Below are 15459 nucleotides of genomic sequence, written 5' to 3'. Positions count from 1 at the left end.
TCAAAACCCCTGAGGAAAGGCTTTAACGTCTGAAACATGCAACGTTCATGTCGGGACTATTCTTGAGAAGACGAACACACCAACAACTATCGGGGAAGTCTGATTTTTTACTCTTTATTAACATCTTTTTGGAGTCTCATAAAATTAACACTGCAGAATACGCACATAACAATATTACACCGCCACGGAAGAGTCCACAGGTTTTCTTGGGGACAACACAATTTTCAAAAAAACCTAAAAAAAGAACTCAAGGAGGAGGAGGAAGGTTAATGATTATTATTTTATTATTATTTATTATTTATTATTATTTCACTGTAAACCGGCCTGATTTGCATTGTATGCAAGAATGTCGGTATATAAAAATTAAAAATAAATAAATAAATAAATAATACCACTTAATTGTGGTGCTGGGCACCTACACGATGTATGAAACCTTTCTCTAACTCCATTATTATTATTCTAATAAACCATTTTTAATATACTCACATAAAATTCACACCACTTAATGTGTAGGGATATACTTTATTAAAATACCCCAAAAACAACATTAACAATTTAGAAGTTTACTGTACTGACAGCGACAGAGCATTTTGCTCCAGATTGTTTTGGTTTAGAGAGCAATGAGCCAGCACCAGCGGAGAGCTCTCCCACTGCTGTAAGAGGAGCCTTAGCAAAGTGACCTAAACTGTAAATTTAAAACTTCCTATTTTTTTTTTTTTTTTAAACTTGATCCCCCTGAGGAGGTAGCCCTAAGCTAACAAGCTGGGGACCACAAATCCCCTGCTCACATATGCTGGAGTCAGAACGTTACTGAGAGCTGTTACATGGGAGGCGTGGTTATATGGGTCCTCCCCTGGGAATTTTGTGTTCTGACTCCATCTGCTGGTCATGGAACATAACCCACCGTCTGGAATGATCCTGGTATGTACAGGGAACCATGGTTGTTCTACTACAGCACTGACTGGCATGGGAATCGCTGGTGAAACAGCTTTCTTGCACCTGTGTATCAATCTACAACCATAATCCTTGCTGCCTAATCTGCAATAAACATCACACTCCAATTCATACCATAATAAATTCAACACATGCCGAACTAAAGCTTAATTGAGAAGTAAAATATGCTTGCACTTATGGCTTATCAACACATTGCCTTTGTCTCTTCTATTCAAACAGTTGTGAAGAACGCTACAGGAACCATGCAAGGCACACTGTTCAAAACCGGTACTTACCCGGTTTGAGAAAAACAGAAACATTGTCAACTATCAAAAGTTCAAGCAAATATGGACCAATGGCATTTAAACTAGATGTTCTGCACCATACAACACCTTTATGAGCTATAAGGTACCTCACAGTTCACAGACATGAATTTGCAATTCAGTGAGCACGCTTCCAAGTGATGAGTTAGATGAATGTATGGATAAATGTCTAGCTGGAGACGGAGACAAAGAAAGCGGAATCATTTGAATCCACTGCTGACCCAATTGGAAAATCAGTTGTATCTGCAGGTGTGCAAAGATGACCATGTCACCACTTGTCAAATTTCAACAGGCGACAAATGAAGCTCCACCCACAATACTACCTGAGCCCTCGTGGAATGCAGTCTAATCTGCTTTGATAGGACAACCTCAGCAGCCACATAGGCTGCCATAATGACCTCCTTAACCCTGTGGGCAATCGTTGCCAGTGTCGCTGGTGCTCTCTGCTTACCTCCACCATCTAGCACAAACAAGCGATCAGACTTCTGAACAGTCTTAGTCACCTCCAAATAGTGCAATAAATGACCCTTGATGTCCAAGCAGCACAAAAGGCTGTACTTAGCTTTAACACTGTCCTTGTCCAAGGCAGGCAGAGAAATGGACTGATTCAAATGAAAGTCCGAAACCACTTTGGACAAGAAGGCACAATCCAAAGCTGAACTGCACCTGAAGTGACATGAAGAAAAAAAACTCATGGCAGGAAAGAGCCTGCAGCTCAGAGACCAGATGAGCCAAACAGATTGTCACCAGAAAAACTGTCTTCAAAGTAAGCAGCTGCAAGGAAAGAGTACGCAGTGGTCAAAAAGTCAGACCTGCCAAAAATTCGAGGACCAAGTTAAGATCCCACAAAGGCAATGGAAGTCGCAACAGGGGACGAAGAGGTTTAACTCCCCACAAGAAACGGGACATGTCCAGATGGGAAGACAAAGGCCCTCTGTTGACTCTTCCCCTTAACAAGTGCTGCAACTTGAACCTTCAGGGAATTAAAGGCCAAACCCTTAAGCAAGCTGTCCTGTAAGAATTCCAAAATCAAAGGAATAGCCACCTTGAGCAGTTGAGTACCTCGCTCAGAATACCAGGCCTCAAATACCGTCCAAACTCTAGCATAAGCTAGAGAAGTAGAAAATTTCCAAGCCTGAAGAGTGGAAATTACAGAAGGAGAATAACCATGCTTCAACTGCCGAGCTCTTTCAAAGACCAAACGTAAGACAGAACAGCCCTGGATCCTTATGTACAATGGGCCCTTGACATAACAAACGTCCAATATGGTAGCTGGAGGGGGACTTCCCGCCAGAAGTCTCTGACTATCGGTGTATCATGGCCTTCGAGCCCAATCCAGAGCTAATAAAAGGATGGCATTGGTTTGACTTGCAATCTTCTGTACCAGTCTGCCTATCAAAGGCCAAGGCGGGAATGCATACAGCAGGGCACCATGTGGACAATCCTGAACGAGAGCATCTATGCCCATCATTTTTGAGTCCTGCCTGCAACTGAAGAAGTGTGGAACTTTCACATTGTTTAAGTTTGCCAACAGGTCTAGATCCGGTAGATCTCATCCGCCAGCTCTCATTCTCCTGGAACCAAACTTCTCCTGCTGAGGAAATCGGCTCAGATACTGTCCTTTACAGCAATGTGAGAGGTGGATACACTTAGCAGATGCTGCTCTTCCCATACCATGAGCGCACATCTATCCCCTCCAACACCTGTCAACTTTTGGTTCCACCCTGGTGATTGATGTAGGCCACCACATTCGCATTGTCTGACATTATCCAGACCGTTTGAGCCTCTAGCTGGTTGACGAACTCCAGACACGCCAACTGAATTGTTCGTGCCTCCAGTCTGTTGATGTTACACTGCCGCTCCACTGCATTCTAGTGCCCTTGCACCACCAACTCCTGACAGTGAGGTCCAAGCCCCGAAGGCTCACATCTGTCATGAGTACCAACCAATCCAGGGCCATCAGGAAAATTCCCTTCCTGAGATGGTCCGCGTGTAACCAACAGTCCACTGGGATTTCACCTCTAACGGAAGGAGCAGCCTCACTGCATAGTTCTGTGACTGCGGACTCCATCAAGAGAGCAAAGCGTGCTCATATGTGCCCTCGCCCAGGGAGCTGCTAATGTGGCAGCCATCAACCCCAGGACCTGTAGATAAGATCACACGTTTTGACAAACAGAGATCTGCAGGGAATGGACTCCTAGCATCAACGAGTGGATCCAAAATTCCAGCAGAAACACTCTGCCCTGCTTTGTATCGAATCGAACCCCAAGATACTCCAAGGTCTGAGATGGCTGTAAATTGCTCTTGGTTGGATTCACCACCCATCCTAGTTCCTATAGCAAGGAAACCAACCTAATGGAGAAATGAAGATTCTCTTCCAATGTCTTGACTCGAACCAACCAGTCATCCAGATAGGGATGAACTAGAATACCCTTCCTTGCAAAGAGCTGCTGCTATCACTACCAAGATCTTGGAAAAGGTCATGGGTGCTGTGGATAGTCCAAAAGGCAAGGCCTGAAACTGGTAATGACAATCCAGGATGGCAAACTGGACTAACAGAGGATGTTCCTCTGCCAGATGGGAATACGCACATACACTTCCATCAGATCTAGAGACATGAACCGTCATTATGACAGTGCGCACCATTTCCATCCTGAAATGCGCGACTTGTAGATGTCAGTTGAAGCTCTTGAGATCCAGTATAGGACGAAATGACTTTTCCTTCTTGGGCATGCCAAAAAATTGAATATTGGCCCGTATTTCGCTGTGATTCAGGAACGGGGATCACCACTTTCAGAATCAATAGCCGTTGTAAATAAGCATCCAGGGGAATGTGAAGAAATTCTAGAGTATAACTATTTCGAACCACTTCGAGAACCCATTGATCCGAAGTAATCTGGGCCCACCTTTGATAAAACCAGGATAGACTTCCTCCTATCTCCAACACCACTAAGTGAGCCCACAAACCTTCATTGGGAAGATAGAGGGGCTCTGCCTCCGGAGCCTGTATCCTTTTGAGGATCTCGGGGGCAAAAGGACTGAGATCTGCGGAAGGGATGGGATCTCTGGGAAGAAAGCACTAATAGTCTTGAGAGCGGCCACTCACCTGAGAAGTCCAGGAAACTGGACTCATCCTCTAGCAAATGCAGGACCTGGGTCTCTCCCTATTTACTTGCCATATTTTCCAATTCACTGCCAAACAAGAGCAAGCCTTTGAAAGGCAGTTTAGTCAGGACAGGACTCTGAAATACTATCTGCAGACCAGTCGCGCAGCCACAATAACTAAAGGAGCTCCTCTAGCGGCTATGCGTACCAAGTCGCAACCCACATCAGCCATGAAGGCAGGCCACGGTTCTACCACAGGCCCTAGATCGGATCAACACCAACAGACTTTTGACAAAGCCGCAAGGTAGCCAAAGCAACCAAGGCGCAATAAGAAGCAATTTGCAAGTTCAATGTCACTGCCTCAAATGCTTGCTTCAGGATAGCCTCAATCCTTCTATAATAAGCATCCTTCAGAGCTACACCTTCCTCTACCAGAAGGGCGGTACATTTCATGACAGAACACACTAAGGCATCCACCTTAGGGAATTGCAACTACTCTCTAGCTTGCGGATCCTAGGGATATAGAGTCGCTAAGATGTGTTCTCCTTTAAAGGATGCTTCTGGCGCATTCCATTCCAGATCAATCAACTCCTTGATCACATACAAGAGAGGAAAGAAACAAGAAGCCTTGCGCAGGGTGAGCAAAATAGGGTCCCTCCTTCTGCATCCCCAAGGAGTCAGACCAAGCCACTCAGAGGGTCTTCAGAGTGAGATCTCAGACCTGGCAACTCATCTCTCTGAAAGAAATGTAGAAGAGTTCTATATGGCTCCAAATCTGGGGGAACATCCCTTCCACCAGGAGAATCCCCACTGTCATCATCGGTATTATCCTGATCCACCTACATTTGAGCTGTCAGACCGCCTGACCGTGGAGACAGGCGGAGAGGCACTCTGAGCACCTGGACTTACCTTAGTAGCAATTGCTGCTTCAGCAGACCGGCCCTGTAAGAATGTCTGCAATCCCTGGAAAAATTCCATCCAGGAAAAGGAGGCTGGGTCCATTCCAGGTCCCACAGACTCAAACCTGAGATCCTGTGTGCCAGTGTCCCCTGAGGGCTTGACCTGTGGACCAATCAGAGAGACACCCCTGCAGTGTCTCCCTCAGCCCCACTCTTCTCAGACCAAGGAGATGGGCCAGTCTCGGCAAAACTGGAAGGAGAAAAATCTCCCTGAGCATCCAGGCAGCACTGACACAGGCTTAAAGAAAGCTCCTGCTGAATGGCTCTACTGTGGCAGGCAGCACGGATAGATAGGCACTTAGGTTTCTTCGCCGCAGGCGCCATGCTATAAGTGCACAGTCCAATGAAGGTTTGCGCCTAGCTTTCCTGTGTGTACAAGCACGCCTAATATGTATGCACAAAAAATGAGCATACAAGCCCACGTGCCTAGCCGCTCATCTACTGGACACCCAGGACTGATGCCTAAACTGGGTCACAAGATGTGCGTGCAGAAGGAAAAATTCCCAATTGCAATCACAAACGAGAATGGGTGCACACCCAAACGTGCGCTGACAGTCTTAAGCAAAAAAGCGTGCAAAAGTACCCCACGGTCTATTGTGCGCCTATAGTGGGAGAAACCTGAAAGCGGTGCCTAGCCAAACAGCTGCTCAACCCGCCATGCCTGCATTCTCTCACCTCACAGAACTCAGAGACATGAGCAGGACAGCCAAACACAGAGGAAACAGCCTTTACTTGCTGGCTTCTTATTGCTTACCCAAAAAAATAAAGTTAAAAACCTTTTACCCGAGCTCAGCCCTCCCTGACACACAGAGTCAGGCTAAAGCCTTCATCGCAGAGCCTCGCTTGACCTGCAACCGCTAATTGGAATTTAGGTCCACACCAGTCAAGGCCACCGGACTGAGGCACTATACTGAGGGAGGGACTGCATGGACTCACTTCAGGAGGCAAGTGGTGCAATAAAGACATCTCCTTTCCAACTTTTTTTTTTTTTTTTTTTTTTTTAACTCGCAGGCAATCCCCTGAAGAGAAATGCATGTCCACCAGACGGAGAATACTGGTGGGCTGATGTCAGGGTGGGACTATATAGCCGGTATGTCAGCTTTTGCTCAGTCTCCATCTACTGGCAGAGGTACATAACCCACTTGTTGAGATTGACCTGCCAGAAAGCTTAGGAACAGAGTGTGATGTTTATTACATATTAGACAGCAAGGATTATGGTTGCTGACTAATATACAGTTGGAAGTAAGCTGTTTTCGCAGCAGTTCCCATGCTGGTCAATGCCATAGTAGAACCAACACGGTTTTTATCTAAGAAAATGTAAGATAATGTAGGGTTGTTTATTAGATAAGTTAAGTTTTAAATTGTTTGGTTACACACTGTTTTGAAGATTTTTTTAGATATTGGTTTGAATGGTCTTTTTTTATTATTTTCTGATTTAGGGTTAATAACCCAGGAGGATTTGAAAGCCAGGCTGTTTTAGCCTGATTTTCAATTGCTGGAGCTAGACAAACATACCTTTGGGAGGTTTTTTTTTGCAAGCCACGAAGTTTAGCTGTGGAAAAAGTTCCTCCTGAGGAAGCCAAGGAGCGAAACGAGGATCCTTGATGGAGATATTTATATTTGAGTGGCAACGTTGCATGCATGCTATAATACAAATTTCTGTATTTGTGTTTTGTTTCAATTATGATTGTTATTTTTTTTTGACTATTTTGTCAATAGTGATAACTTCAATATTTTCGGCCTTTTCAACATTTGATGTTTTTCAAGTATGTATGGATGGTGTTTGTTTTTTTTCTAAAAGTGATTGCATATATTTTCACATGAGCAGTGGTAGACAAAAAAAACCCCAAAACCTAAAGGGGTAGATTTTACAAATCTACGAGCGCGCGAAAAAAAAGTACGCGGGATTTTATAAGATACGCGCATAGCCGCGCGTATCTTATAAAATCCGGGGTCGGCGCGCGCAAGGGGGTGCACGTTTGTGCACCTTGCGTGCGCCGAGCCCTGCGCGTGCTGCCCGTTCCCTCCGAGGCCGCTCAGAAATCGGAGCAGTCTCGGAGGGAACTTTCCATTCACCCCCCGGCACCTTCCCCTACCTAACCCACCCCCCGGCCCTATCTAAACCCCCTCCCTACCTTTAACTTAAAAGTTACTACTGCCTCCGGGCAGTAGCAACTTACGCGCGCCGGCGGGGCAGGCCCCGACATAGGCCGCTGTGTCGGGGCACTCGGCCACTCCCCTGAAAGGCCCCAGAGCTGGAAACACGCCCCCGGACACGCCCCGAAAACACCGCGTCACTCCCGACACGCACTGGGACTTACGCGCGCCGCCAAACCTATGCAAAATAGGCTCGGCGCGCGCAGGGGGGGGAGGGGGTTTAAAAGGGTTATGCGTGTACCTTATGCGCGTAACCCTTTTAAAATCCAGCCCTAAGTGTATGAATTTAATTTATGTAAAACATTGAAAATATATATACAAAAAGAGTAAACATTTTGAGAGATTTGCATTGAGTAATTTAATAAAAGTCATTTGTATATAAAATAGTTTTTTGAACATTATATATTAGTGCTCTTTACCATAGATATATAGTAAATTAACACACACAAACACAAATATTTATGAGGGGGTAAAAGATAAGAGAAACAGCTTTAGATGTCTTACCTCTGACTACTTCCTGGACTTTCCCCCTGTTAAAAATACATATTTACTAAGTTTAGATTGCATGCATCACATCAATACTGATATTGAAGCGTGTATCACAATTTTTTAAATGTATCTTATAATGTGCAATTTGGTTGACTACTGTATTATAACGGATTCATTTTTAATACAAACAGTGGTTTGTAATCTCTTTACAAAATGATCAACTTGTATATGCATATATATAGAAATAACATTAACAACTTTACTCTGTGATATAATCATCATGGAGTCAAACCAAAACCTGAACTTGAGCCAAAAATGGAACTGAAGCTGTATTTTTACCTGAACTGAACAGAACCTGAACCATTACTGGAAAGTCACTAAGCAAGAACAGACATGCAAATATTACACCCCCACCCCTCCAAAAAAAAAAAAAAAAAAAAAAAGCCAAAATTTTAAAAACACTGATTTGGTACACATACTGGGTCTAGAACCAGAATGAACCTAAATGGTTTCTGGGAGGTTTTACATTTTGGATTTGATTATATAATAAATTAGACATGCTTGTTTTATTTAAGTATTTACGGTTTTGGTTTTTTTTTGTTTCTTACATGATTCATAGTACTTAGGTCTAAATCTATTACAACTAGGGTCAGCCATATTAGCTTGCCCCACCCCATTTTGTAAATGTTCATTACAATGTGCCTTATATTGAAATTTTATCACATGAGCCAGTTCATGTGTGTCAAACCAGTTACTGACACTTAACTGGCCCAAACTAGGACAAAACTAGAACTTCAGATGCAGCTGAACCCGGATCAAAAATGTAATGGTTTGACTCCGTGGATATAAAACTTTATCTTCCTGACAGCTTTTTAGTTTAATTCTTTCAATGTATTATGCCATAATAATTCACAATAATTTTTTAGAATTGCATTTTGACCAATTCTGGGCTTGGGAGGGAGAAGGGGAGGGGGGGGACTGGAGTGAAGTGAAGAGCGAGAGCCTCTGGGAAGGGCCTCACAAGTGCACAACTATTTATATCTCTATAGGAGGGCCATTTAATAGGTCAAGGTGAGGTATTGGTGGTGTTTTAGGGGCCAGTTTCTCATGTAGAGTGAGACATATGAATAGCACAGTACACCTTGGTGAATATTTGACATCATTTGGAGTGAGGAAAGTCTCAGAAAGATAAAATTTTGTACTAGGTTATCTCACCCTAGCTTAATGGCGAGGGTGAGACGTCAAATCTTCACCTAGGTGTACTGTGTTGTTCGTATATCTCACTCTACATGAAAAACTGGCCCCTAAACACTAAAGCACCACCAACACCTCACCTCTACTTATTAGATGGCCTTCCCATAGAGATATAAATACTTGACTACTGTGAGGGCCTTGTAGATAGGCGCTCTCTCCAAAATAGGGATTAGCGTAGGGTGCAATAAGTTTACCGAAATATGCAATATTACCGATGTGAAGTGGTATGTTACCACATGGTGCAGTAATTCTAAACTTTCCCTAAACAAGCCCCTTTTTCTTATCATGGGCGTTACCATTGTATTAACGCATTTTGATGAATCTAGGGACTAGTTTGCTCATCCTAATGTGTGTGTCTCCAGTGGGGGGGGGGGGGGGGGGGGGGAGGAATTTCAATCAGTGCTTTCTGGTTTACATGATAGTCATGATAGTGCTGCAGTGATTTACCTTTCATGAAGCTAGATGCCACAACAGGGTAAAGTGAAGGAAAGCACATTTTCTTATCGTAAATGAGATTCTCTGTAGACAGCAGGATGGTTTAGCCAAGATAAGTGGTGATGTCATATGATGGTGCTAAACGGACTCTTCTCACATAATTTATAGAGCTTTTGTTCTACTGAGCATGTGTACGAGGTCCTGCACAGGTGTTGACTTATGAGCTCCTCAGTTGACAGTAGAGCTGAGCTTTGGCTTGGTAGTCAACTCTCCAGAAGGGGGGCAGGTATTAAGTATTGCTAATTTATCCTGTTATCTACAGAAAGCCCTGTTTATGGTAAGCAAACTTACTTTCTCTTTTAACAAGCAGGGCTGAATTAGCCATGACACATAGGGAGTCCCAAGCTGAGAGCTGTAGTGGAACACTAAGGTAGATTTTAAAAGCATTGCTTGAGCAAAAACTGACCCATACATGTATATTTGGGCTGGTGTGCGAGCAACACAAATTTTAAGAAACTGGGAAATGCACGTATACATCCTGTGCGCGCATCAAGAATAAGGAGGCAGAAAAAGGGCGGGGCATGGGCGTTTGGTGGTGGGGTCAAGACTTATGTGCATAATCCCCAAATTTTGCATGGCTGAACATGGCAATACACGCCATGTTACCTGTGTAACTTTAATACGGGTCCTGATGAGGCGCAAATCTGGAGATTTTGAGCCAGAGGGATCCTGAACACTGGTGAGGTGGGGGTGTGAGGAAGAGACTGTTAGAGAAATAATCTGATACTCTATATATTTCCCACTGTAAAAGGGGCACTTTCAACTCACAGTAGGTTTTTGAGGGGGGGTGCCGTGTTACATTTGTCTGCCTAGGGTGCAAGGATCTGTAAACCCTTGTAACACGGCCCCCCCCCCTCCAAAACCGACCCAGAGTTGAACGTGCCCCTCTTACAGTGGGAGATATAGTGTCATTGTCTCTCCACCCCCCCCCCCCCCCAATACGGTCACTTGTGCGAGTACACGTGTGAACGCTGCACACATTAGCACGACAGGGATATTTTAAATGATACGCATATACTTACACGCATGATATAAAATTAAGCATATCTTTGCCCACATGCCCAATAGAAGAATTTATGGGTGCACGCATGCATGCTCGTTTTAAAATTTACCTGTTACTGAGTAAGTAACCCGACTACCCCCATGGAGAGTGGACTACTAAACAGGCTGCACAAAAACTGCTTATCCAAATTTACTGTCACTTCTTGACAGATTGCCCAGAAAGTAATGGGAAGTGAAGGTGTGAACTGACAACAAAGTTGCAGATTTGCATATATCTTAGATAGGCATGGCTCTAGGATGAGCCATTGATATAAGCCATGTCCCTTGCCTAACAAGCCTTGATAGTGTCTGTAATCGGAAGGCCAGCCAGAGTACAGCCATGAGCAATACAGTCCATTAGCCTATTGGACAGTGCACTTGGCAACTGCTATGCCCAGTCTGTTAGGATCAAAGAAATGAAAAGCTGCATGCAATGATGATGTGATTGAGATCTTTTGATAGTAAGCCAAGGAACTTCTGCAGTTAACAAAGCAGAGTTGTTTACCTAAAATAGGTGTCCTCTGAGGTCAGCAGGATGTTAGTCCTCACACACATGGATGACTTCATCAGATAAAGCCTAATGCAGAAAACTTATTTCAAAGTTTCTAGAAACTTTGACTAGGCACACTGAGCATGCCCAGCATGCCCTATGCCATGCATCCACACGGGGTCCCTCTTCAGTCTTGTAACATGGCTGACGTCGCCCGGAGCCCTTTAAAGGGCTCGACAGCAGGAAACGTGCCCTTTTACTCCCTGCCCGCTGCCACCCAGGTCGGCCCTCCCTGCGCTGACCCATCGGGGTCAGGGGAGGTGGACCTGAGCCAGGGAGAGCAGCCACATCGCGCCTGAACCCCCAATCCGGACAGGAATGACAAAACAAAAAAAACAGTGCGGTAAGCCCGCCCTCCCAAACCAGACATCAGCCAGGCGCCCGGAGCCCTTTAAAGGGCTCGACGGTGCTAGGCGTCGCGTGCCTAAGGAGCGCAACAAAGGGGCCTGCCCCTTTGTGCGCACTGGAATAACACCTAGCACCTCTTCAAACAAACAAACACTCTGCCTTCCTTCATCCATGCTCCTCACTCAGCAGATCGGCACTCAACGAACTCGCGCTACAGACCGGCACTCAGCGGACTCGCACAGCAGACGGACAAGCAACGACTCACTCAACAGACCAACATATAACATCTACAGACAGACACCCACCCATCACTCACCCTCCTCACTCAGCAGACAGGCGCTCACTCTTCAGCAGACGAACATTTTCTCATAATTCATTCATCCTAACCTCTCAGCAGAAGGACGTCCCTCATTCATCCATCCTCTCGCAGAATAAGGACGCTCAAGCCTCTCTTGGCCTCTCCGAGACCACCAGGACACCCCGCTCTTCACACTTCCAACTTCAACTACCCAGGATTCCCACCCTAACCCCTCCACTCCAACAAACAGACGCTCATCCAAAGCCCGACCAGCCTGAACACAAGTGGAACATGACACAAGGCTACCCGATTCTCATCCTCCACCACAATGCCCTTACCAGGGAAAAATCTCTCACGTTACTCCGGACACGCACTACTAGATCCCTTATCCCTATCATGATCTCGCCTCTCACCCAACTTCTGGGTCTTGCACTACTCTCAGTATCTCTGTTTAACGCTCAATCGATCACAAAAAAAAAAATCACACATCCTAAATGATTATCTCCTCGACGCAAATCCAGACATCTGCGCCATAACAGAAACCTGGCTTAAACAGACAGATACAGCCCTGATAAACTAACTACCTATACATCAATACGACATCTTCTCTCTTCCCAGACATCTTCTCTCTTCCCAGACAGAAAAAAAAAAAGAGGCGGCGGCTTGCTCCTAGTAGCCAAAAAGGAACTTAGGCTAACCCTTCAACCAATTAAGTCAGCCTCTAAATTAGAACTAGGCCTGTTTAAATCCGACCATCTTCAAATCCTCCTCATCTACGCTCCACCTGGTCTCCTGGACACAGATGCCTCCCCCATAATTGAAATCATAGCCAAACATATCAACCTAGATGCCCCCGCTTTGATATTAGGGGACTTCAACCTCCATGTCAATTCAATCCCTCTCTCTACTAACTGTGAAGCATTCCTCACCTCTCTCAAGGCCATGGGCTTCACACAAATCAACAAGCCCACCCATAAAGCACGGCACATTCTTGACCTCATCTTCATCAACTCCAGCTTTTCACCCTCTACCCCCCCCCCCCCCCCCCCCCCCCCCCCGGAATGCACATCAGTCCCATGGTCTCACCACTCTCTGATTACCACCACCCTCACAAGCAAGGAAAACCCCAAAGCACAACCCACTCATTCTACAGTTCACTACAGGAGATCCTGCTCCCCAGAAGTCCTCAGCGAACATCTAACAAAAGAACTCCACAAACTAGAAGTCTGACCCCAACTCGGCTCTCCGCTCATGGCTTAGTATCACAGAATCAATAGCGAACAAAGTATGCCCTCGGGCAGCCAGAAAAATCAAGCAGACGCCTAATAGGAAACAACCATGGTTCTCCGATGAACTCAGAACTTAAACGAAACCTCAGACAAAGAGAAAACAAATGGCGTAAGACCCCATGCCCGAGCACATTAAATGCATACAAATCAACCTTACACATATACAGAAACGCCACTCTCCGAGCAAAAAAAGATTTCTACGGTCACAGAATACATGACCTCGTCTTTGACCCCTAGGCTCTATTCTTCTACGTATCAGAGCTCACAAAAACCTCTACCCCATGCATCCCAGACGAACAGGCACAAGCAAAGGCAAACGAACTGGCAACTTTTTTCCACAACAAAATATCTAAATTACTAACACTCCTGCCTTTCAATTCTCCCTCCACTCACATCTCCCGCTCCACCCCCTCAAATTTTGGACCCTCAACGCACAATTAAACTCTGGAATTTGTTGCCAGAGAATGTGGTTCGTGCAGTTAGTATAGCTGTGTTTAAAAAAGGATTGGATAAGTTCTTGGAGGAGAAGTCCATTACCTGCTATTAAGTTCACTTAGAGAATAGCCACTGCCATTAGCAATGGTTACATGGAATAGACTTAGTTTTTGGGTACTTGCCAGGTTCTTATGGCCTGGATTGGCCACTGTTGGAAACAGGATGCTGGGCTTGATGGACCCTTGGTCTGACCCAGTATGGCATTTTCTTATGTTCTTATGTTCTTCTTAATCATTTGAACTCACCTCCACTCTGGAAATTGAATCCCTAATAAAGAAAATGAAACCCTCCTACCACCCCACTCGACCAAATCCCAACCAAGCTTCTTCTATCGGTGCCAGTCTCCATCTCCAAGTACCTAGCAGACATCATAAACTGCTCACTATCTCAAGGAATCTTCCCGGACATCCTAAAAATCGCCACCCTCAAACCCCTTCTCAAGAAAGCAAATCTAGACCCTAGAGAACCCAACAACTTCCGCTCCATCTCCAACCTACCTTTTCTGGCAAAGATCATAGAAAAAATAGTCACCCAATTATCAGAATACCTGAAAGATAACAATATTCTCCACTCATCACAATATGGATTTCGCAAAGCACTAAGCACCGAATCCTTCCTCATCTCCCTCACAGATCATCTCATCATGGGTATGGACTCTGGTCACTCCTTCCTTCTAATACACCAACATCTCGGCAGCATTCGACACAGTGAATCACTCCACTCTCCTTAAACGACTTTCTGACATTGGGATAACAGGTACGGCCTTCAAATTGTTCGACTCCTTTCTCACGAACAGAGGCTACAAAGTAAAGATCAACAATAAAGAATCTCTGCTCATCAACACCACAAGAGGTGTTCCTCAGGGCTCCTCTCTGTCTCCTACACTATTCAACCTATACCTTCTTCCCCTTTGCCAGCTGCTTACGAATCTTAAACTCAAACACTATCTCTACGCCGACGATGTCCAAATCCTGATCCCAATAACCGAATCCCTCACAAAAACACTGAAGTTCTGGGACAACTCTGTCCAAGATATCAACGACCTCCTTACTACCTTAAACCTTGTTCTTAACACGTCTAAGACAGAAATGCTCTTTATATCTCTCAACCACAACGATAACCTACATTCAATTCACACCAACACCCTGGTCAGCCAAGCAAGAGACCTCGGAGTTATAATTGATAGCCAGCTAAATCTAAAAAAGTTCATCACCAACACAATCAAAGACTGCTTCTTCAAACTTCAGATACTAAAAAGACTCAAACCGCTCCTGTACTTTCAAGACTTCAGATCGGTACTCCAGGCCATTATATTCTCCAAATTAGACTACTGTATTCCATACTGCTAGGCCTTCCCACCTCTTCCACCAAACCGCTTCAGATGCTACAAAATTCGGCCATCAGAATTTTAACAAACTCCAACAGAAGAGACATCACATCACATCCATCCTGAAAAGCCTGCACTGGCTTCCCTGTAAACTTTAGAATTCTACACAAGTGTCTCACCATCATCCATAAAGCTATTTACAACAGAACACCCATCGATATACACTACCCACTCATGTTGCACTTCTCTGCTAGACCCATCAGAGAAGCCTACAAGGGCTCGCTACACACACCCCCAGCCAAATCCACACACCTCTCATTCAAAGATCGAGCCTTCTCGACAGCGGTGCCAACCATCTGGAACGCCATGCCCCCCGACCTTAGACAAGAACCTTGC

General features: G+C 45.0%; 1 protein-coding gene across 2 annotated transcripts in view; it reads right to left on the bottom strand.

Annotated features, from left to right (window-relative positions):
* Positions 1 to 15459, bottom strand: part of AP1AR (adaptor related protein complex 1 associated regulatory protein) — a 152938-nt gene that overhangs the window by 105092 nt on the left and 32387 nt on the right. For both annotated transcript variants that reach the window (XM_029596201.1, XM_029596193.1), the window contains exon 4: positions 7982 to 8007. In XM_029596201.1, coding sequence (XP_029452061.1) covers positions 7982 to 8007 — 26 coding nt within the window. The remainder of the gene's footprint in view (positions 1 to 7981; positions 8008 to 15459) is intronic.

Source organism: Rhinatrema bivittatum, chromosome 1 (assembly GCF_901001135.1).
Source record: "Rhinatrema bivittatum chromosome 1, aRhiBiv1.1, whole genome shotgun sequence".
Classification (NCBI taxonomy): Eukaryota; Metazoa; Chordata; class Amphibia; order Gymnophiona; family Rhinatrematidae; genus Rhinatrema; species Rhinatrema bivittatum.
The sequence above is the reverse complement of the archived record's forward strand: the minus strand, read 5'-3'. Positions and strand labels throughout refer to the sequence as shown.